This window comes from Fonsecaea erecta (genome assembly GCF_001651985.1).
Source record: "Fonsecaea erecta strain CBS 125763 chromosome Unknown Scaff18, whole genome shotgun sequence".
NCBI lineage: Eukaryota > Fungi > Ascomycota > Eurotiomycetes > Chaetothyriales > Herpotrichiellaceae > Fonsecaea > Fonsecaea erecta.
The window spans coordinates 127,802-151,128 of NW_017387261.1; the positions used below are offsets into that span (position 1 = coordinate 127,802).

At 52.0% G+C, this 23,327-nt stretch overlaps 6 protein-coding genes across 6 annotated transcripts; 1 reads left to right on the plus strand and 5 right to left on the minus strand.

The window, feature by feature from the left end:
- Positions 1–622: 622 nt before the first annotated feature.
- Positions 623–1,531, minus strand: AYL99_11921 (hypothetical protein; the record flags this gene model as incomplete). Its single annotated transcript, XM_018843425.1, has 3 exons — positions 623–870; positions 1,077–1,182; positions 1,253–1,531. The coding sequence occupies 3 exons, from the start codon at positions 1,529–1,531 to the stop codon at positions 623–625; spliced, it is 633 nt and encodes a 210-aa protein (XP_018687266.1).
- A 404-nt stretch (positions 1,532–1,935) lies between these two features.
- AYL99_11922 (hypothetical protein) lies at positions 1,936–3,024 on the minus strand (the record flags this gene model as incomplete). Its single annotated transcript, XM_018843426.1, has 2 exons — positions 1,936–2,255; positions 2,292–3,024. The coding sequence occupies 2 exons, from the start codon at positions 3,022–3,024 to the stop codon at positions 1,936–1,938; spliced, it is 1,053 nt and encodes a 350-aa protein (XP_018687267.1).
- Positions 3,025–4,394: 1,370 nt separating this feature from the next.
- Positions 4,395–4,724, minus strand: AYL99_11923 (hypothetical protein; the record flags this gene model as incomplete). Its single annotated transcript, XM_018843427.1, has 1 exon — positions 4,395–4,724. The coding sequence occupies one exon, from the start codon at positions 4,722–4,724 to the stop codon at positions 4,395–4,397; it is 330 nt and encodes a 109-aa protein (XP_018687268.1).
- Positions 4,725–5,921: 1,197 nt separating this feature from the next.
- Positions 5,922–6,379, minus strand: AYL99_11924 (hypothetical protein; the record flags this gene model as incomplete). The annotated part of the gene is made up of 2 exons (XM_018843428.1): positions 5,922–6,271; positions 6,319–6,379. 2 exons carry the CDS (start codon positions 6,377–6,379, stop codon positions 5,922–5,924), a joined length of 411 nt encoding a protein of 136 aa, XP_018687269.1.
- Positions 6,380–9,453: 3,074 nt separating this feature from the next.
- Positions 9,454–12,444, minus strand: AYL99_11925 (hypothetical protein; the record flags this gene model as incomplete). The annotated part of the gene is made up of 5 exons (XM_018843429.1): positions 9,454–9,669; positions 9,714–9,784; positions 9,915–10,183; positions 10,263–10,523; positions 12,203–12,444. The coding sequence occupies 5 exons, from the start codon at positions 12,442–12,444 to the stop codon at positions 9,454–9,456; spliced, it is 1,059 nt and encodes a 352-aa protein (XP_018687270.1).
- Positions 12,445–15,056: 2,612 nt separating this feature from the next.
- AYL99_11926 (hypothetical protein) lies at positions 15,057–15,450 on the plus strand (the record flags this gene model as incomplete). The annotated part of the gene is made up of 2 exons (XM_018843430.1): positions 15,057–15,205; positions 15,258–15,450. 2 exons carry the CDS (start codon positions 15,057–15,059, stop codon positions 15,448–15,450), a joined length of 342 nt encoding a protein of 113 aa, XP_018687271.1.
- Positions 15,451–23,327: the final 7,877 nt, after the last annotated feature.

The window sequence follows — 23,327 nt, forward strand, 5'->3', positions numbered from 1 at the left end:
CCGCCTAGGAGGAGGGGATAATTGTCATGAATGACAAGCATATAAGCTAAGAGGTCCAAGATCTGTCATGAAATGACAGGATTCTTAGTCTTTTTGGGCGATTCCCAAGGGGCTGTGGACCTCTTCCTGACACAGATCTTGGACCTCTTAGCTTATATGCTTGTCATTCATGACAGAGAGCCACAGAGGTTGAGAAACTCTAGTGCTTCGAAACCATCTGCAAGTCGGGGAGTCGGCAGGCTAGTAAATACCCAGCTCATTCGTAACGTTTTCGGACAGAATGGTACGTGGAGGGTTGCCGATCACCGCCAGACTATGTGTAGAGAACCACTCGTGGTAGGAAGGCACTCCACGTACCGGTGTGGAACTACTCGACAAAGACTCGATAGACAGAGAAGGCGAGGATAAAGAGCGTCAAGCTGCTCTGCCGAGATAGTGTATGTGGCAAGACGACAACCCAATAAGTCTTGCACTAGCTCACCACTAGGAAAGAAAAGGTTTCAATTGTAGCTGCCCTCAGCTACTTATTTAACGCTTTTCAACCATATTGTGTTGTCTGCTACCTGACATTCCCATGTGATTGCATTTGCTTGGGTCTGCTCACGATTGTGCCACTCGATGTTCACCACTGGGCATTGGTATTTTCGTTACCATTGGTCCAACTTTTATTGTTCCACACTCCAATTTGAGTTGTCACAGCTGCCATTTTGGCTCCCCATCCTGTGCTCACATCGGGTTGCACGGTAGCTGGTGGGTCATTCGTTGGCGGGACCACCGTGGTAGGGTCGGTCAATGGTTTGTCAGCTTCACCGGCCTTGTCGTCGTCTGCGTCGGTTACAGTTGATTCGTCGTTGTCATCATCCAATAATTCTGTATCAGCCCCAAATACTATCTTCGATTTCGGCTGATGTGTGCCATTGGCACGGAGGAATTTTAAGACCACCCACCTCAATGCTGTATTGTTTGAGGATATCGGCCAGTTTCTTGAGTTGGAAAGATGCACGGTCGTTCACCCAGTCAATCTCTTGACCGTTTATAATCACGATCAAACCATCTCGTGCCCTAGACAAACCTACGTTCAACCTGCGCTCTCGTCTGGGGGAATGTCAATTTACCGATGAGGGCGTCGACCGTGCCAACAGCAATGTTTGTCAGGTTATAAGCCTGCGCGAAAGAGTCCATCTGTATGGAAGCGAGTGCAGATAGGTAAATATGGTGTTGGCCAGCCCAGGGAGAGAGAGTTTAAGGCGACAGTGACGTCTCTTTTAAGTCTGAGGAGCTTTGGGCCGAGATTGAGAGCGGTGACCGTGAAGAAATGGTTGAGTTTGGATGATCTAAACTTGGTCGTTTTTGCGGCGGGACCGTTAGGATCCAGCCAGATAACGTTCTGTCTTTTCTTCCATTCCTTCTCGGCGAAGTTTCGGAAAGCTCGAGCATACTGCCGGACTTTAGGACCCGCGCGTTCCATAACGTTCGTGATCTGTCCTTGGTATACGAAACGATTGATAACGCCGGAGATCTCGGAAACCATGCGACTTTGCTCGGTTAGGCGGACAGCCGTGTAGGTAAGGTTATGGATAGCTCGTTAATGAAAGTAACCTCTTTAGAGGTGAACAGCTGAGGGGGTGCCACTTGGTGCTGGTCACCGCTGAAGATTGCGAATCGTATATTTGGTGCCGGGAGCCGGAAGATGGGGAGGTAATTTATGAGATTTTCGTGGTTCGCTTCGTCCATGATAATACTAGTGAGACTTATCGCGAGAGCACTTTCAACGAGCTTCGAGCGAGCCATATACACTATGCATGCGATGATATTTGCCTTGGACAAAATGTCAACCAGGATTTCTCGTTCCATGAGTGCGTATCTCTTACGTTGGTCGAGCGACATATCTTTGGTACCATAGCAGCTATTGAACTGTCTGCGGAACGCAGCGTATTACATTCCAGCATCTGCCGGAGTGTAGGCCGGGTCGTGGATGATACCTGTCTCCTGTAAAAGAGCTTCTCCAAGAGCGAAAGTGAGATCTTTGACACGTCGGTCGAAAATACTAAAGAACGTGTGCGCGCGTTCGATATCGAACAGTTTCCGAATGATCGATTCAATATTGCTCATCTCTATGATGTCTTCAGCCGATTCGATATCAGGGCGAGCATTCGCGTCTTTCTCGAGAGTTACCCGAATGTGGCGAGAGCGGATGCTTTTTTCAGCGGTATTGGAGTAGAGACGGATAAAACGCTTAGCTTTCGTTGCGGTGCCTTAGCTAACTATCAATTCATATATAGACCACGCACTTCTCACAAGTACATCGATAGCGTCGTTGCTACTGGCTGTCGAAAGAATGGGTCTAGAATTGGATGACTTGATAAATTGGTAGTTGAAATGACTCTTACCCGCGCCCGGGGCACCTTCGACTAGAAGAATGGCTCCTTTCGCGTCACGGGCCGCAGTCATACCCTGGGCTTGCTGGGTGTTAAGCCGCATGTATTGTTCAGGGTTGCGGACCTGGTCGCGGATGCCGGCGAACGTGTCCTGGCTCTTAATTTCGTATAAGTTATTGAAAGATATTACGCGTTTCCACAGCTCGTTCCAAGCAGTGTATACCTTATTCTTGGCCGCGAAATTGAGTCTTTCCAAGGAAACCGGGTTGCGCTTGTCTTGCCGGGTCGAGTCGATAATCTGGAACTTGACTAAGTGTGGCTTGACAGAACGAATCACTCGTCTGAAGTCGTATTCAGCGGCATCGTTAGTATTGGCGACGCGGATAAGGTAGTCATCAAAGGTCTCTGTTTCCTTATCCCATAGCTTAGTAAAGAAGACCGGAATACGGTCGGCTGAGCCATTCGGAACCAGCGGGGCAACACGGCATTTCCAAAAGTTCGCTGTATTCTGTTTTTCCTGGTGGACCAAAGCTCCTAGCCACTTCAGGTCTGAAGCTTTCTTCCTCCAAATGTTCAGCCGCCAAGGGTTCGAGATCTTGCCAATGGCCAGGGGAGTACATAATCTAGAGTCGTTTGGGATTGCCATGTCTCTTTACTGCGATGACGAGATCTCCGACTATTTGTACGCGTGGTCGAGTCAGAATACTACCTTCGAGAATAGCTGTAATGAAGCCGGCTTGGATAGTTCTACCGAAGTCTGCCGCCCATCTGGGCATCCCAGGTAGATCTTGTCTTGTGAGGCTTTAGCAGAATCGAACTTGACGGTAAAGAAGACGGCGACATTATCAGCACCAACGATACGCTGAACTTCGCTCTTTATGTTCTCTCTGCACTGCTTAGCGATATTTGGGTAGCTAGTCTTGAATTCGTCGTACGTGGTGGCGATATAGTGGTACTTCTGGACCGCTTCGAGATTGAGGTACGCTTTGACTTTAACGGCGCGAGGATTTGTATCGTTGAGAATTTCGTTCCATTCTCGGGCATCTTTGTCGATCCCGGGTTATCGATGTCCGCACGAGGGAGGAGGCCTTTGCGTGTCTTCGTTGGACACGAGTAGAGTACAATGCGGCAATGGGGTTCGATGACGGGGCTAAAGAAACCTCCGATTGGTTGAGTAGTGACACGACAGCCCTCCGGCCAGGAGAAAAAGGCTGCATTGTAAATGTCGGCGATAGAACCCTTCAGAAACACCTCATTGAAGTGGGTGACCATGGCCTTTTCGTCCTTGATCTGTATAAGCTTGTTGATCTCTTGGTAAGATCACGAGCGCGATGACTGATTCGGACGGCTTTATCTTCGATACTCGGTGCCCATTTCTCTTTCTTCTTTTCAGTCTCTTCCTCATCAATCTGGCGTGCGTCGATAAACTGGATAAGAGCATGCTTGAGCTGTTCCTTAGTGGCTCTCACAAAGTCAACTCCAACCCAGGTGCAGAGAGCTTTATGTCTTGCTTCGGACGCGAAGGCGAACGCGTCCAAGATGTCGTTCGGGTTCATTCGTCCATATAGTGCCAGGCGAGAGTCATACGGAAACATTCGTGTTCGACGGATCCCTGAGCTTGCCTTCGTACTTACGCACCGAGCGACGAGGAGGAGCTGGAAGAGGGATAGCGATGAGATTATGTACGAGGTCTGCATCCTCATACCCACAGCCACAACTTTGTACTAGGAACTCTTGTACAGAACTTCTAGAAAAGCCTAGCGTGAATCAAAAAGACCTGCGGGTGAAATGATTGGATGATTTGCTAGCACAGCCACAACTCTGTACTAGGATTTCTTGTACAGACTTCTAGAAAAGGCTAGCGCGAACCTTCCTTCAGGGAAGCCTATAGACCGTGAGATGCAGAACGGTGGAGCAGACGCACTTTCAAACGGTGCAATTGGCACTCGATTCTCTATGAAACAAGGCTCGAAACTTGATCTTAGCGTTAGCAGCTTCATATGGCATGGCTTCCTTCTAGCCAGCACCGCCTTTTCCAGTGGCTTTATCGAACTTGGATTCTTCAGATTCAGCGATGCCAACTTCAGCAAATTCACAGACGTCGTCATCAAAGCCTTCGTCGTCGAAGGCATCTTCGGCCTGCTCAGAGATGTCTCCAGTGAGCGCATTTTCGTCACCAGCGGGGACTTCACCAGCTTCAGCGACCTCCGGAGTAATAACTATGGCGGTAATAGCCTCAGTATCAACTTCGCCTTGCTGCCCGTCATCGTCGTCATCGAATAGATACTCATCTCCGGTGATCTGAGAGAGCATTTCGTCCATCTCAGGGGAGGGGTAGTCTAGCATGATATCGAGGGAGAGAACGCGAGTGTCAAGATTGACGAGAACAGAACGTAGAGACGAATAAGGATCGGTTCATAGTAAGATGGAAAGGTGAAATTTCAAAGACGAGAGAGATTCAAGTGGTCTTTCTCGAAATTTCATGCTGTTCCTTGACAGCATGGTTTCGAATTTTCGCAGGTCTCGTGGGTTCTGTTTTTGCGATCCTGGGCAGAATAAAGTACGTCATTCACCTGATAATGTACAAGTTGCCGTGAAAGTTGGTGTATCAACAGCGGCGTTCGACGAGAATGGGCCCGTGGGTTACCAAACAAGTCTCCCGAGAACGCGCAAGAGAGCAGTGGCGACCACCGCCCACGGGAATTCGTGGTTAAGTATGTGATGATGATATGATAATGAACATAAAGTAGGACCGGTCAATGGCGACGAGGTTCAGGGAGAGAGCGCGAGTCGAAGGTGTCAACAAGGTTAGGGACCTGTGAGCGCATCAAAACCATTGGCGGTGATCGGTAAGGAAACGATAAAATCCATGGTCTAAATCATGAAAGGGCTTCCAGGAGTCTCGATCGGCTACAGTTCACCGAAGGGTGGTTTGTTACTGGAGTTGGACACAGCGCAGACAGGGCATAAACTGTTGTAATCTGAGGCCATTTCTTTGAGTCCCGGTATGTAGAAATTCATACGTAAACGATCGATAACGCAAGAAATTGCTTATTTTCGTATATAGGAAGCCTTGAATCGATTCTGAAGCTCTCTCGCGTCGTGACCTGGCCATCCGGATGCGCTACCGTCTCCTTCATCCTGCGGCGAATGTCGGCATAGACAACGGTGGTCTCGGATCCAGGCGCAGTCCCAGGTGCAGACGCAGGCAGAAAGCAAGGACGCAGTTTTGAAACATCTGTCAGGGCTGTCCACATTCAGGTCAGCGAATATGTCTGACGTGAATTCATGCATGATATTCAGCGTGACGGCGGGTAAATCGATCCTCGGTAGACACGAGAGCGAGTCAGCATTTCGGTGCTCTTTGCCGGGTTTGTGGAGGATCTACATGCGCCCACGGAACTGTGAGAGGACGATTCGCCAGGCATTTAAGCGATTAGAACGACGACCCTTCAAAGATCCTTCATCTCTGAAAGCTTAAACCAAGGCTTGGTAGTCACAGATGACAGTGAAATCACCATGGTCGACGTATTGGGGGAGCTTTTACAGGGCCCAGATCAAGGCCGCCGTTTCAAGTTCGGTAGGCCAGTAGTTTTTCTCGGGGGGCGACAGGGTTCGGGACATGAATAGGATGGGGTGTCCCATACCTTTATCATCCTTCTGGTGAATAGCGACGGCAAAACCCATCTCTTCACTGCCGTCGACGAACAGAATAAAACCGCCGCGTTTGAAATCGGGGTAGGCCAACACCGGAGCGCTGACCATCAGGCGTTTGAGCAGCTCAAAAGCTTCTCTGGTGGCCTTGATTTCCTCAGGCGTAGCAAACTCGTGAATGCTCCTTTTAGACGTGTAGTCGCGACGGGCATTTGCTTGCGCGGGACTACCCTTACGACCTTTGGTCTTCAGGTGTTGTAAAGCCAGACGAAGGGTCGATAGTAACCGAAGAGACCGCGGCTTGTTTCGAGTAGCTGTACACCCTCTGGAAACTGTAGGGCAATCATGGCTGTGGCTTGACCGTGGAGCCTTGGGTGAGTTCCTGCCACTGTCCGCTTCTCTTCGTCCGTGCTGGCGGAAACTTACTGGTGGCACTCAGGCAACGCGGCTCTGATGAACATCAAAACCGACCTTAACCTCTCCGGAGCCCGATATAGCCTCGCTGTCAGCATGTTCTTCGTGGGCATCTGCGTGGACCAACCACTCTGGGATTCGTTCTGTGAGGTGGTGGCTGGCGGCTGGCCGGCGGCAAGGAAATGACCAGAGAACATCCGAAGACGCCTAAAGAAAGCCGATAGGAAGACAGGATTTGGGCGTCGGAGGCCAACACGCGGCCAGGCGGCCAGCAAACAGAATGCTTGCTGGCCAGGACCGGTGCGTACCAGCCTAACCAAGAGGGCACAAGAGGCTCCAAATTACCAGGTTTATACGCCAATTGTCCATCTATTATTACACCGGACCCTCGTCGATCAGACTATCTAAGCAACCGACAAATCTCCCTTGCCGCCTCTTACAGCACTCATGCTGCCGAGAAGCCTCCACCATGGTAGGCGAACCAATTGCAAACACAAGGACCTCAAGATAGAAACACTGCCTGCTCGAGCAAAATCCACAGCCAGAATAGCAACCATCCTATCCCTGGTCGATATATCAGTCCACTTTACAAGTTGATATAATGCGGCGGCTGGTCTCGACAGTGGCCACTGACTTCGTGTGTTCCTCATATACAGTGTGTCCTCTCATTCTCCCCAAGCTCATTCCAGCAACTCATTAATCAATCAGTGTGAATCTTTTCCTTCAAGAGCAGCTCCTTCGTCCGGCATCCCCCCATCGCTCATTGCAGGTAAGACAGACTGACGACTCACGAGAATCAACTACGGCTACGAGCCCTAACGTTGCTGCTACTGCACGCGCTGCTCATCTGGCTGTTTGTCCATCAACACGTAATTGTTGCCTCTGTTCTGCTCTACTAATGGCTCCGTCGAAATGGATAATAAGAATAATTCGACCTCTCCCTATCGCCGAGTTCCTCTTTCTCTCATTGTTCGTCTTCCTTTTCTCTTCGCCCGCCTATTAGCTCCTAGTAGCGGCGGCGGGTGCGGCTGTCTTGTTTTTGGGGGGTTCGGCAGCCCTGGGCAGCTTAACCATTCCTTACCTAGGTGCCTATTGTCCCCCCTACCCTTAGGTGCACGAGCCCCCTTTCTGTTCTGCACCCTCTTCCCCGAGCCCACTATGCCCCTTCTTCCCTGTCTGGCCCTCTCCACTGCACCGGGAACTGGGTCTGGTATCGGAGCCCGGCGCCCAGAACTTGACGCCTACAGAGGGACCCTGAACTAGGTGCGACGCTCCCAAACCTTTTCTAGGGCATTTCGTGGCTTTCGTCCATTTCCCCTTGCTCTCTCCCTCCCAGATAAAAAGTCACCCGCCCGCTTCCAACATTCCAAACCTCGCACCACCACCAAATAACCAACGCGACCGTCTTCCATATCGCGTGTCAGAGAGCTTTGGGGTGGGATCGTTAGACGAAGAGTCAGAGGGTTGAACACGTATCTTGATTGTATAGCTGTCCTTGAGACATCGACTTCTCGCACTGTTGAGGGCTTCTCCAGCAGTGCGAGAATAGAGGTCCTATTTATCTCTTTCTGTGTGTGTCTCGTGGGGGCCGTTGGCCCCATGGGGGCCATTCGCCTGATGGGGGCCACTCGCCCCATGGGGTGTTGTCGGCCGGGAAGCCTGGGTGACATATAGTATCCCACGTCTTCAGCATGCAGTCTTTGTATCTTTTCGAGCCCTACGTCGACGCCGTGATACAAATTTTTCTACAGAAAATGGACGAATTTACGAGAACTCAGTAACGCTTTGACATTTGTTTCTAGTTCGAGCTCTTCACTATGGACCTAATAGGCGAACTTACCTTTGGTCAAAATTTCGGCGCTATCTAGGGTAGGCAGCGGGTTAAATATCCCAAGCTCGTCGAACTTGGAGTATGCCAGACAGGCACTGGAGAGGGAGGTTCTTCCGCCTGGCTCAGGCTGCGTGAGGTACAGGGTCATATGAGACTCGAAGGACCCCAGAGAGTCATGACTATGTACGATACAATATCTGTTATCGCAAATGGGGACTGAAAATGGAGAAGAACATGCCCTGCCTGTATGGTGCTTCGCTGCCCTTGATCCCATGTCGTTTTCCCGCAGCAGGCTATAGAGCCATCGGTCCCGCTCAACGGTACGTAGCTCGAGATCATGGTTGTGTATGTACATATCGCTATGATCCCAGCGTGTCGCCGTTCTGCTTGCTTGTTCGCCGCCGATATAACATGGCACAGCACGGCATGGACAGACTGGAGTTTCGTCTTTCCTTCCTTCCTCTCTATCAACCCATCGTGGAACCTTGTGGGAGGAGTCCGTACGGTGTCCATTACGAACTCTATCGAGCGGAGGAAGGCGCTGAATTGCTGACCGATGCGCCGGGTTCTGAACGGTCCTCTACGTCGTCGTCGTCGTCGTCAGGTATCGCTAGGGAAGCTCGAGCCAGAGCCAGAGCCAGAGCCAAACAAGTGGAATCCCAAAGGAAGGAAGGGAGGGAGGGAGGGAGGAAGAAGGATACGGAGCTCGCTTCCCGTTCGGTGGCCTGTGGCAGTACCCGCACCTCCACCGACATCATTAAGCAGCAAGTTCGAAGTCCTCGAGATGTTGGAAAGGTTAACGCCAGCCAAAAAGGTTTAGCGGTGGAATAGGTAAACGTATACCCACATGTAAAAATGTTTAGGGTTGGAAGAGTAGGAGGTGTACCCAAATCGAAAAAGGTTTAGAGATGGAAGAGTGAAAGGTGAACAAATATTTAGGGGTGGAAGAGTTGGAAGTACACCTAAACGAATAGTGTTTAGGGGTGTGGAAGAGTGGGAAGTGCACCTCAACCGAAAAATATTAGGGGTGGAAGAGAGAAGGGTGAAAAATGTTTAGAGGTGGAAGAGTAGGGAGTGAACAATACTTAGGGGTGGAAGGGTGGGGAGTGCGCCTAAACGAAAAATGTTTAGGGGTGGAAGAGTGGGAGAAGTACCTAAACCGAAAAATAGCTCGCCCTAGACCAGCTCCTCGAGAGCACTGGGCACCCCCACCGCGGCAGCCCATCCGTTTCCCACAACGACTTGTACCCAGCCACCGTCTACTCCCACTTCCCAACTCCGGAGAGCAGGCTCTAGGAAGTCTCCATCGGAGACCTCGATCTGTCGCGAGAGTCCGTCGACGAGAGCGTGCTGGAGGTGATCGGAAACCCTCCAAGGGTCGATTGGGAAATCCTAACATAGTTAGACAAGAGGAAGAACAGGCCCGACGAGTGTACCAAAGTCTGAGGCACGCCGGCATCGCTGCTCCTGAATATCTTGTACCACCGCCCGCACCACGCACTATGTACTGTAGATTCAGTATATGATCGAAGACCTTAAGAATACCCACTCCATGATGATTGCACTGCAGCCGAATCGCGATCAGCCTCCCACCACCGCGGCACGACCCTGCAGATCCTGGCTGTCGAGAGGCTTACCTTCGGCCTGCACGTGCCGTCGATCATGGACACCGGGGGGAAGACGTCCAGCGGGCGTAACTACAACTCTGACGACCACCACATGGTCCACCAGCTGGTTGTCCCGGAGGCCGATCGCACCGGTATGGCCCGCACTAAGGATACTGCTGCCGCCATCGTCGCCTGGCACGACCCAGGCCTGTACTTCGACGTGGAGTGGAGAGAGGCGCTCGAGGCAGGACCAGTTGACTCTGCGTGCACCGGCACTGGTGCCACCGCCGCAGCCGTTGCTGTCAACCACGGAGACGCCTCTATGTTGAGAGACTCGAGGAGGACAAGAGCAAGCTTGGCGAAGATACGCAGACATACTACATCTCCAGGGATCGGGATCGGTCGGACTCGCCATTGAGCTCTTGCAGCTGCAGAAATTCATTGGCAGAACCGAGCCAGATGTCAAGACGTAAATCATGTGCCATCAACTTGCGGCAGTGATTCGCACCTGTGGCCGCGTACAAGATTGTGAGAAGATGAATGTTTCCAAAGCGGTTGTAAGTGCAATCGTGGTAGCTTTCAACGTCACAATAGTAGCTTAAAATACGCTGTAGGGCAGCGTTTTCACCGCGTGACTCCCTAAGGCGACCTGCTCAGCATGGCGAAAAGACTGAAGGTGAAAAAAGACGGGCACTGGGCATTGGTACTGGCCTTGGGCATTGGGCATTGAAAATTGGGCATTTGGCACTGGATAGTAGTATTGGGCATTGGGCATTATATAATGGCACGGGGCATTGGGTATTGGGCCTTGGGCATTGGGCATTGAGCATTGAGTATTGGGCTTTGGGCATTGAGTATTGGGTACTATATACTGGCAATGGGCATTCGGCTTTGGACATTTGGCATCGGGCTTTGGGCTTTGGATACTGGGCATGGGGCATTGAGCTTTGAGCATTTGGCACTAGATAGTAGCACTGGGCATTGGATATTGGGCATTGGGCACTGGGTACTATATACTGGCACTGGGCATTGGGCAAGGTTAAGTTGCACGTGACGTTAGAAAAAGTTAGCCGATCGGATTTTGATATTCTTCCACACCAATCAAATCCGCGGCTTCTTTGACAAGGTTGCCTGTAATACTGTTTTCGCGTCGCTCAATAGGATCAATGCAAATAGACCATGCCATTCCACAAACTTATTGATGGTCGTCAGCTGACTTCTTGGCTCAGCCAAGGCATACAGCTCCGAGCACGGGGCGTCCGCGACGAGCTGCTGGCCCTCGCCACAATCAGGTCCAGCCAGCGGAAGTCCGTTCCTGGGAATGGAACATCCAAGTCGAACAGAACTCGCTGCATGATAGCAGCATTGTCGTCGTGTTCAGGGCCAAGGAATGGTGACCAGAGTATATCTTGTTTCGGGAAGTTGTGTTTCTGCCGCTCGATGACCGAAACGAGGTCTAGGGAATGGCATCTTTGGCATACATCTCTTGTCAGAAGGAGCATCCCTTGGTGGTAATCGTGATTGAAGAGATCGAACTCTTTTCCAGAACGCCAGGTTTCTTCTGGAACTATCGCAGGCTCTGCTCGGCTGTTATCGAGTGGATCTGTTTTCACCAAACTGGTCAACAGTTCATCTACCGCAAATCTGACTTGTTTGTTCACTTATGGGCTTCAGTCCAAGCCTCACTGGCGGCAAGAGCATCTGTGAAGCCACACACCGTACTCAACAAAGAGTACAAAAAGCTCCGGTCTGGCGTGAATTCTACTTGTCTCAAATCCTCTGAAAAGCGTCGCCAGCGACTTGTTCGGCTTCACGACGGCAATATCGTCGGGGTGTTGCTGGACTCTGGCTTCAACAGAACTGGCCTGCAGTTATCGGTGACGCGGAAGCCGCGCAAAGGCGAGGATGATGAGGATGTAACGACAGCACGGCAACTATGGGAGCAACTCCTGGTAAGGTGGGGAATAGCAGTCATGTTTTATCAATGGTCGTCTAATTCCCATACCTGGCACGCAGGTCGTCTCTTGCTTAGCTCCCCCCTCCCGAAGGGATGTGTATGGGGTACTGTATGTCTGGCATCTCTTATTGAATAGCCGTTAGGATATGAGAGCCATCATCCCCACGAGCTCTTATCAAGGTCTTGAAGAAATGTCTCTTGCTGCAAGAGACCCGTACAAGTACATCGGGATATTTCGCCAAACCAGGAATGCGACTCTTGAGTGAAAAGATTAGGCCGAGTTCGTCTTGACCAAAGTGTCTCGTCGATGAGGTTTCATCCTGGGACACCGTCGACGACGAAGTAGACTTCATCGACCTACAATGGCGGCAGGGTCGGTGTAAGGCTGAGCATGCCAAAATCTGGTTCTCTGGACTGAGCAGCAAGGGTTTCATCGTGAGCTTTTGCTCTCCTGGAGGCGGCCTCTGCTTTCTTCTCGGCGGATGCTCGCTGGGTGGCAGGGCCTTCCTCTTCTGAGGATGAGTCTTCTGAATCTGTGTCGGACCCGATGGGCATCTGCCTTCGCGGAGGCCTCAAATCTCGTGTGGGCAGGCTCGCGGACATGGACACTGCCGTGTGCACACTGGGGCTGTTGTTGGCTTAGGAGCACAGACAGACGTGCTTGCGATAAGTGAAAGAGCTTCCAGCGTCTTCCCAAGACCCATGACATCTGCAAGAAGACCACCCGATGAGAAACAAGCTCACAGGAGAGCTATCAACGAGACCTCCGAGCCCAGTTCTTTGCTTCAGACTGTTTAAAGGTGCCTGATGCATTCTTCACATTCCACGTACCCTGTCCAGCAACGATGTTGATGCTGACCAGACCAAGCTACCGACGTGGCCATTCGAGAACCTTGTGATTCGTGGGTACACATCCGCCGACTTCTGTTGCTTTTACCAGCACGAGCATCTCGGGCGTATGCAGAAGAATACGGTTCGAGCCCTTCTTGCACTAGAGCAACCAATTAGGCGCATTCCGTGTCCGAGGGGAGCAGGTGGGCTCAGAACTTCTGTGGGTAATTGGGGGCTCGAGGAAGCGCTGCGCCTGCGGCTCTCCATTACCACGTAGGGCCTCTCCCAAGCCTCGGAAGTCCCTCATGGGCAAACCCGCCCTCGCCGCTTCTCAATCTGAAGATTTGACTCGAACCAGAATAGTGACTTTTGTGTCTTTTGCACCTGTCCCTGGATCGAGTGCAGAGAGGTGTCTGTTCAAGTCATCACAGTACTGGTATCCACAGCATCCAGTCCGACGTTCTCGCCCGAGTTGTCGACCTTTGATTGGAATCGGCCAGGATCCCCACATTGACAGAAAACTTGACGACCGGAGAGTGACCATCCGGAGGAGCGTGTTCACCTCCTGAGACCAACTTCAACCTCAACACAGAGGACAGTGTGATGGCGTTGACCACGTGTCGCAGACATGCCACAAAGACGATATGGAGCCAGGCAGCGAAAGGGCACTATGCGAACAACGCAAAGTATACATTGTGTCCTTGGTGTTCACGGGGCTCAGAGCCACCATTTCACTGGCACCAACTCCCACGAGGGCAAGGATTTTCTGAAGATAGTGCACAGCGCTCAGCACGTTGGAGTGAGGTGTTCAGAACGTGTACCCCTCCCATAGCTCGCATTTCTTGGCTGCTGCTGCATGTGATTGACGTGCCTCGCGAAGACGTCGAGATCAAGAATTCCATGGGACGAGACGGCATCGTGGAAGACTGGGATGCGGCCGAAGCGCTATGGAAGTTTTGTTTCGCGCACAAGCTGGCTGGAGTGCGCCCGGATCGTGCGCTGTGTCTTTCGCTCATCAGGGTTTAGGTGGCCAGGGGCCCAGCACTTGTTGGCCAGCCGACAGAGGCTGCTCTGTATGTAAATCTCATGTCTAGCGAAATTTTGGTGACAGGAGGATCGGAGGGCGAGGTGGATGGTCTGATGCCAGCAGTTTGGAAACTGTATGAGTGAGCGGGCGCTTGAGTCTCCTGCGGGCAACCCATTCCTGCAAGTCACTGATTCAAAAAAAAAAGTAGTAAACTATTCTGCTGGGAATCGAACCATGCTCCTCTATGTGAATCATGAGCAAAAAAATTCAGATCCCACCGCGGTCCGATGCCACCTCTACCCCTCCTCTCGATGATATGGCGAGACCCCCTGCTACCGGAGATATATATGCGAGACCCCCCGCTACCGGAGATATATATATATATATATATTTATTTACTAGGTGTTCACTTGCTGCGCCCACCCCCATGATGGGGGCGGGCACAGCAAGTGAACACCAGTATTCTCCATTGGCAACAGCAAGCCATACCATCGATATGAGGAGGGGGAGGCCCCTCCCACCAACCCGATAGAACATGAACTCTTGTCCCAAATCTCAACTTCAAAGTGTAGCCTCGGGGTCTCGAACTGTTGCACTTGCTTTTGAATTGAGAAATGTTGGAGGAATTTCGGGGTTTCAAAATATATTTGAGTGGGCTACTCCGCACGAGGCTAGGCGGATTTTTTATCTATTATGCGGTTGCCGCCACCACAAGTTAAATTCCTTAGTCTTAGGATTTCATACCACAAACTGCACCCTGACTGATAGTCATTCGTTCTGTTCCAGGTTACGCCGTGATACCCACCTGAACACCTAAGTTATTCATTCAATTTACTCATTCCTCTTCTCTTCTCGTCTCTTCGGGCTGACCGTGCATCAGAACAGAATACAACAGAGGTCGGGCTGCCTCCGCGCTCGCCGTTACACGTCACTATACATGTCTGCCACCCATGACGCAAGCAGGCAGGACGAGAGCGACTGCTGCTGCCCACGCTGTGCCGCCGACGATCGATCAGATCTGATCCGAGCACAGCCGACAGACTGCGGACGGACGGACGCGATACCTCCTACCGAGCGAGCGAGCAGTAAGAGAAAGACAGACAGACAAACTGCGGATGAACGGATGGATGCATGCATGCTCTCCCTCCCACCCATCCTGAAAAATCAAGATCAGTGCTACAGACGCTGCGTGGAAGACGTCCAAAGTCGTCCCGAACAAAGCCACGTCGGCGTTGTCGTTTGATGACGGCGTGCTGGGCGTCGGGGCAGGGATCGCGGATCAGTCTGTCGGCGTGATATCGTCGCCCAGCAACATGAACACATCCCACACCCTCAACTGCGCCAGAAAGGGGATGGCATGGTTGAACAGAACGTGGTCGAGGAGGAGGACACGGCGCCGAGGCTGCGCATGATGAACCAGTCGTTGAGCCGACACGACACGGTTGAGAAAGCCATGAAGCATGGGAGCGGACGGAATACGTGGGCAGCAGGCCTTCAGAAGCTACTGTTGGAGCGCCACGGGGGTGACCAACGAGAAAGGACCATGGACCGGTGACAGCGGCAGTGACATCGAGGCCGCGTTCCGCCAGTATGCGCGCGAGAAGTTCGGCCACCCGGACGTGGTGCCTCAGGTCACTGAGCTCATCGACGCGGAAGTGGCAAACTGGAAGAGCGTGTCCAGTCGCAGAGCACTGACAACGGGCACACTGGGGAGAGCCAGGTTAGATATCGGCGTTGTAACAGAGGCTTGAGAAACATACCATGCTGAGATATCACCTCGTGCCGTACGCCGTGGGCCCGATGTTCAGCGACTCCAATTGCCTCGCCTCTTTCCCTTGGCTCTCCTCGTTAACGGCACAAAGCTTCTTCAAGCGAATGAGCTCCCAAAGGCTACAAGCATAAAGATTGAGGAGACCTCTCGGCACAAGAACAATACAGCCGCCAACGCCCATCCCAGACGGGGATGTGGATGAAGATGCTCGGATTCTTGCGTCGAGCAGACAACGTCCCTTGCATGCGATGCGTAGAAGCCATCGTCCCACGCCATCCATCACGACCGAGGATAACTCAATAGGCACCAGACACCGCCGATGCCGCATCTCCCGATTTTGTCTCGCAATATTGCGGTGACATTCAGCTCGTCAATGGAGCCACCTGGAGCCATGGGCCAATCTCCTGCATCTCGGAGATCACGTGTAAATGGCACGTGACAAGGCAAAAACAGGTCCGCGACAGTGAAAGTGAAAGGGTTGATGGGAAATCCGAGGGCTGACTGGGCGGGCCTACACTGAGACCGTCTGGCTTTCCGGTCTTTGCCGAGGGGAAGCGCAAAAGAGGACGGACAAGTCATGTCGGCGGGAAAAAATCGGGTGCACAACGAAAACTCACGTGAACCCACGTGATATCAGTCCGACCGCTGCCACACAGTATGGCTGCTCTCTCGAAGTTTCGCAACATCAACAACTCTCTTGCTCTCCGAGAACCTTGTATCTACGTGGAACCGGCTCTCTACGCGCTGAAGTATCCCAGAATATGCCTCGAGGCTTGAAATTCACTTGGCAGCAACAGATGGCAGGCTCGCCGTCGCCGAACTTCTACCTTCGGGCACCACCTTTGTCACCAATACAAGGTCATTGATCGTCAAAGCGACCGTACAGCGGCCGTCCGTGCTGTGGATAGTCTACACCATCGCTGACATACTGTTCTGGGACCGCTGGCTGGTTTCCGACGTGAGCTAGGCGATGCCAAGCCTATCCAGCTCCCTCATCGTGCAAGCTGCGACGATGAGGTTCGAGAAGTCTTACCGGTTTTGGCCGTTCTGAGGCTTATGGGGGCTATCTCGAAGCCACCAGGCCCGAGATGACGCTCAGATACTTGCTAATTCCTTGGCAAACGCTCGTCGCCGCTGCCGAAGGTTCGCCGCTCCAAAACCTGACGTCGACGACCCCCTGTCAACGCCACGAATCTTTCATCTTTCCATACCATACTTTTTGAGCTCCGAGACCGTCCTATTATAGATCTCGGCAGCTAAAAATCTTCGACTCAAGCCTTCGAATGACTACAAACGAGGCCAAAAGCAAATATCGGCCGATATTCCGAGCGGATATCTCAAATTCTCCCGCTATCGCAGGCCAGGAGTGCTAGAATTCTACACTACCAACGGAGGGCTCGGCGAGACGTATCGAATGATACCATTTGAGACACTCTAGAGCTTGAATTGCGCGAATGCGAGACTCAAAACGGATCTCCCATACAAATTTGGGGCCAAAAGTTGGAAATTTCGAAAATTTCAAAACTGGTCAAAGCCACTCAAGAATAGTCCCAGAAGAAAGAGCGGCTTGCGAACTGTACGGAGCTGTGCTTTGGAACCGTACACGACGCGTATTACTCGCGCTAGAGCGGGTTTTGTCGACGAAAAGTGCGATTTTCGTCGTCGGCGCGACGCTGGCGTATCGCCATATTAGTTCCAGAGGACATATAACATATTGTCGGAGGATATTTGGCACTGGCCGAGACTCGGGGTCGGTTTGTTTCTTGCAGAAACCTCTTCAGGCGGGAATGGTCGCCCTCTGTCGAACCCCTATCTCGCGACTTTTGCTCGACAACACGCTGGAACATCACCACATCAGTTCTAAAGCTCATCCAACATATTACTGGAAAGTTCCCGAGCAATAACCAGAGAGCCTCCAAACCTATATAGCTCAAAACCCTGAAAAGAACCTATCCTCGGGGAGAAAACCGTCGGAAACGGCCGAATTTATGTGTCAATTTTGGACATCGGAGCTCGAACCCCATCCAAAATTACAACCACTGTTACTCACGACTTCTCGCGTAACAGATAGCTAGAGAAAAGGAAGACGATCTTCAGCAGATATATATAACGGAAGAAGATATGAGATTACGCGGACGGTATCGTTTTCAGCGCCCTATCAAAACGGTCCCAACAAAAAAAGGGTTTTTCGCGTTCACACGATGCCCTACGCTGATATTATGGACCAGAGCGAACCGAGCTCTGTGGCCAGCCTGACGGCATTCTCCTGAGTATATTTATGAAGGTCTCAGTCATGATACAGACGATACACGGCCGTCGACGCTGACAAATCCGGCCGGAGCGGACGACGTGATTATCCACCGACCACGTCTCGGATGCGGAAATCAAGCATATCAATGAGCTCTCCCATTCCGTCGCTCCGTCGGACATCTATCAGAATACGAATCGGACGCGAATTGACAAAGTTGATATTTTTGCCACCTCGCCGACGTGGGGGCCAAGACTTATCCACCGAATTTTGACTCCGGAATAGCGCCATCGTCACCGGCGTGTCGCAAAACGCACAGAACCATCTGAAATACTGCGCTCCGGGGCGTGGTGCGGGCGTGGGAGTGGAATTTGTCGCCCCGGGGGTCCCCCCCGGCACCGGGGTATATTTCCGCCAATTGGCACGTGGGGACGGTCTAAGACGCCGTATCATGACGGGCGTGACTCAAAGTAAACGGAACTATACGCGAAATTGCTCTCCGGGATGTGGTGCGGGCGTGGGAGTGGGTTTTGTCGTCCCGAGCACCCCCTCCGCGGGCACCCGGACGGGTTTCGACCGGTTAGCATGGGAGGACGTGCGCAGAACACTGTGAACGAGGATGACGAGCGCGGGAAGAGCATGGGGGGACATGCAGGAAGTGCCTAGATGGCCGGTAGACTTGGGAAAACAAGGGGGGGGGTGGTCGAGGAGGTTTCTCTCCCGCCTCATATATCCGAGTCCTGTACGGCTTAGGGAACTTATCCATGGGCAAGCACGAGTGGAGGGATGTCGTCTGTGAATGCCACAGCAGACGGAGCGTGCAGTTGGTCTTGAGTCGGAGCCAACTCGGTGTGGACGGGTGGATAGGACACACGCCAGAGCATAGGTATGCGGTATTCCGGTGAGCTACACTCGAGAGAGTACGACCCGCTAATACAGGGTGTGCTCGGGAGAACCCATCAAGAGCAGAAATTTCCATGCGGCACGATCCGTCGAAGTTTGAGCGGAGTGGAGCGAAGAGAGAAGAGAAGAGAGTAAGGGAGCGAGGACAGCAAGGCAGGGCAAGACATGGCAGGCCTGGCCTCACGTGCCGGCCGGAGCAGGGAGGGGAGGGGAGTAGAGAGGGCGAATGTACGTCGTCTCCCGTCACCCATGAACGAACGGAACTCAGTCGGCCATCGCTAGCAGCGGCAGCGGCAGCAGATGCGAAAGCAGATGCAGACAGAAGCATGAACATTAGCACCAGTACCAGCACCAGCACAAGCAAGCTAGCCAGCAAACAAGCCAGTAGTGAACATGACCACAAGAATATGGACATGAACAAGGACAACAGGGGCGGGCACGAGCGAGCTACAGCGGAGGGGAGCGGAGATGAGGCGAGACAAGAGAGCAAGCAAGCCAAACCAAGACAAGATAAGGCCCTCGCGTATATGCCGGCCGGCCACGCCGGAGAAGGGAGGCGTCAGTAAGTGAGTGAGTGAGAGAACATGCGTCTACTTCCCATCCAACGAGCGAACGAACGAACGAACGAACGAACGAACGGGACTTCTCCGTCGTCCTCGCCGTTATCACAGTTATCGTCAGCAGCGGCATTGGCATCGGTAGCAGAAGCAGAAGCAGAAGCAGAAGCAGAAGCAGAAGCAGCAGATGAAATTGCAGAAGTAGCAGTGGATACAGATGCAGCGTCAGAAAAGCCAGCCAGCAACGGAATGGAATAAAATGGGCCATGATATGACATGCTAAGACGAACACGAACAAGGACAAGGATAAGGACGGGGAGGAGTGAGTGAGTGATTGATTGAGTTCGTCTATCTTCTTTCCACCAACGAACGAGCGGCACTTCTCCACCGCTCCATCACAGTCATCGGCAACGGCAACGGCAGCAGCACCAGCATCAGCACCAGCACAAGGACCAGCATGAGCATCGGCATGGGCAGAAGTAACAGCAGCACCACCGGCACCTGCAGAAGCAGATACAGATATACCACCACCACCACCACCACCACCACCAAGCCAGCCAGCAGTGGAATGGACATGACAACACGAACAAGAACAAGAACACGGACCAGGATCAAGACCAGGACAAGCTCGGGTGGGTGCCACGACACGCCACGACACGAGCGAGTTTGAGCGGAGCGGAGCAGAGCAGAGCGGGTTGAGGGAGCAAGGAGACAGGGGAGAGCAAGGAAGCCAAGGGGAGTGAGGAAAGCTCCCAGTTAAGCAGACAAGTCGTGTTCTTTGTTTCATTTACTAATCGAGCCATAACAGGTTGCACCTGTGATATTCCGAGTCATGTGTATACCCACCATTTTGCTCTTAACGTGAGTTATGTATCTCTCTCAACGCCCTTTGAGCTGAGTTTCACCTTTAAATTCACAGCCCAACTGGCCTCGCTTCTTCTCTTCCTCGCCTGATATGTGGAAATATCTCGACAAGGTTTGCGAAACTTCGAGCGAGGAGAAGCCCGTGACGATCGTCTTCCTGCTCACCTATGGAGGCGGATTGGTTGGATGTGATCAGAGAAACCACGGCCTAGCCATCAAGCGGGTACAAGTGACGACTTTGGCAACGAGGGCGACGGTCCCGAGACTTTGCGATCACTCGCTGCAGGCCCCGAAGCGAGCATCAACGACGAAGCTGCCAATAGCGGAGACAGAGCCTCCACCGCGATCATTCTGAAAGACACAATGACCGACCATTCCAGACCGCAATAACGAGAGAAAGTGTCTTCGGTAATGTTCCCATCAGAAGATAACACTGGCCATTCCAGGAGTCCATTTCATCAGGAAGCCAGAATCTAGACTCCTATTCTGGCGAGTGGTCGGTGGATGGCAAAGGAGAGTAGGAGCAGGTTGGTGAATCTGTGCTGACCTGAGTTTCCAAGCGCCCCGGGGATTTATGAGTCGCCACGCGTTTATCGTCGCTGTGTTTCAGTGCGCGGAGGGAGAGCTCGGCCAGGAGAATAAGGGCTTTGGAGCTGAGGACTCATCCTTAGCAAAACGAATGTGGCAGGCGATGAGCCCTTCGCACTTTCGACCAGTCTCGGTACATCTCCTGCAATATGGCTGTGATTCGTCACACTTTATCCTACCTGAACCCAGGAAGTGCTGGATCGCGGCGACATTGTCGCTGCCACGACTCCATCTCGCAGCAAGCCAAACTTACCAGATTTGGTTTTTGCCTTCATTTCTAGGCTCAAGCTCTCCAAAGCATTTCGCACGTTCTCTGTTAACAAGGTCTTCTGCAGATGTAAGGCATGGATGACTTTTTTAACATGTTTTCTCCGCCGGAGAAAGTCAGAACTAGTCCATCCCGCTGCATGAGGCTTGTCGTAATTAGACGTGCTCTGGGCATTGAACAATTTGCTCACATAGTAAGTATCGTATCCAGCTTCTGGGAGCCAAGTAGCTAAATAAGCATCGTTGAATTCCATTTCCTTTTTCCTCATATCATAAATAATATGTCTGTCTGTCTCCCCTCGTGTTTGTGAAGACGAGGATGAATCGACACTTATCAAAAGCGAAGACATCAAGCGGCATGTTCTTCCACCCACTATTCCAGTCTCAACGGAGGTTGCCATCACCGCCGCTTTTGGAGGTGCGCTTTCCTTCGCCCACAGGCATCCGAGAACACGAACCCTCCAAATATCGAAGTGGTTTTCGCCCTTTTCGTTTTATGACCGAACTTCTAACAATGGGAATAGAAGAGACCAGCCCAAAACAGAACAGCTCCAGGGGGTTTTTCTTTCGCTGACACCTGCGACTTACCGACAAAGCTCGCATAAAGGATCATCTGCTCGCTCTGAATGCATCATTGTCAGAGCAAGGAGTAGCCACTGATCAGCAGGGTAGGTGCACCGAAACATTTCAGGGGTCGCTGGAACAATATCTTTGCTGCAGACGATCGGAGCTGAAAGGATGAAAGAGAAAGTCTCAACTCGTCCATATTTCAGAATGCTACCTGGGAAGATTGGGAACGATGGCACCGGCGGAACGAGAAACCCAAAGACGCTCAAATCACATACCTCCACCCCAATGCATTCGCATCCATTGCCATCTTCCTAGCAGTCATCGCAGGAGTCCTTCAGGCCGCAAGAGCGGGCAATTCACCGGATCAATTGAAGAGCGAGCACAGGTCTTCGCCGCGGAAACCAATCGATTTCTCTGCCAGCTCTTGAAGGGAGAGGGAAAGGGAGAAGCACCAGAGTCGCCCATTGTTCCTGGAGGTGCTGATAAGCCTGATTGAGTACGGAGGCATGCTGCCAGTGTGATTATCCCACAATCCCACATACGAGGTTGAAGAGAATTTTTATCCGTCCCTCTCTGAAGCCTCCACTAGGTTGATATCGCGCCTGAGCGATTGTCCATAAATAAAATAGACTGTGCCGCGTAAACACCTCAAGACGCTAGCGAAGCTCTCAATTACCTGGGGGCGTGTTCGGCACCAGGAACGTTGCCATCGCCGTGCAAAGTGTATAGCTAATAGGTATGTTTTGCTGACAGTCACAGAGACCTGTGCTCGACTAACTGCGACGAATGACTACCGAGTCCGGGGGAGCACCAAGGAACCCACTGGGTCTTACCACGCCGACTTTGACCGCGAGTCTGACCAGGGTCTGTAACACCAGTAGTTCCACCTTTTATAACCAACGCCACCAGGACCTTCAATGGCCAAGGATTCAGTGGGGGAGAGGTTTCAGATGGGCAAGAGGCGATTAAGTGGCCTATAAACCGGTCAGTTTCGTGGCTCCACAACTTGGCTCACAGAGATTTTTTTGAGAGAGGCTTTTCACAGAGGAATGGATATTGCTAGGCAAACAGATTGCGACAGTTTGATGAAGGTTTGATAAGGTTTTGGTAGATTTGTTGATGAAGTTGTCGATGAAGGTGTTGACGAAAACTGAGATGGCAGTGGCGGAGATAGCAATTGAAATTAGGAGCGGAATAACTATGATCCGCAGGAGTCACGTGTTTTGTGCTTTCCGCAGCCAATCGATAAGCTCCGATAAGGCGGACAAACTAAACTGCGCCCTTTGTCAGTTTTGCCGGTAATACTAGCTCAGCTACGCTTCGCTAGATGAGCTCTTCCCTCGAGCAGTCTGCAACCCTTTCTTCCTCCACTTAGAGAGCCACGACGACGCAATAGTCATGATCACTGCGAACAGCTGAATTGAAACAACGGATTAGCATGCCCGGAGTTTCGTCCTTCAAGGCGCCTACCTAAGGCGCCTCCTCGAATCTGCGATCCTTATGAGCATGACTGCCCCTCCATCCGTTACTCAGAGACACAATCAGTATGGACTGAGGGTCTCTCGGGGAACGGCGTTTATGTATCCATGCCGCGTAAGCCCTCCAACGCCCCCAGCGGACAGACGGCTTGATAGATCTAATGCTGATGCCAGGACTGTCACTGAACCCCATCATTCCCACGATCATGTCGAAGACCATCACACCTCGAGCGAAATATTGCCGCTGTCGTCAACAGCTGCACTTCCAGCACGCTCAATACATCCAGTTACATCCTGACTGGCATGTATGATTCTGGGAGTGGTTGTCACACATTTCTTCATCCCTGAGGTACAAGAAAAAGCAAAACGGGGCTCGATTTGG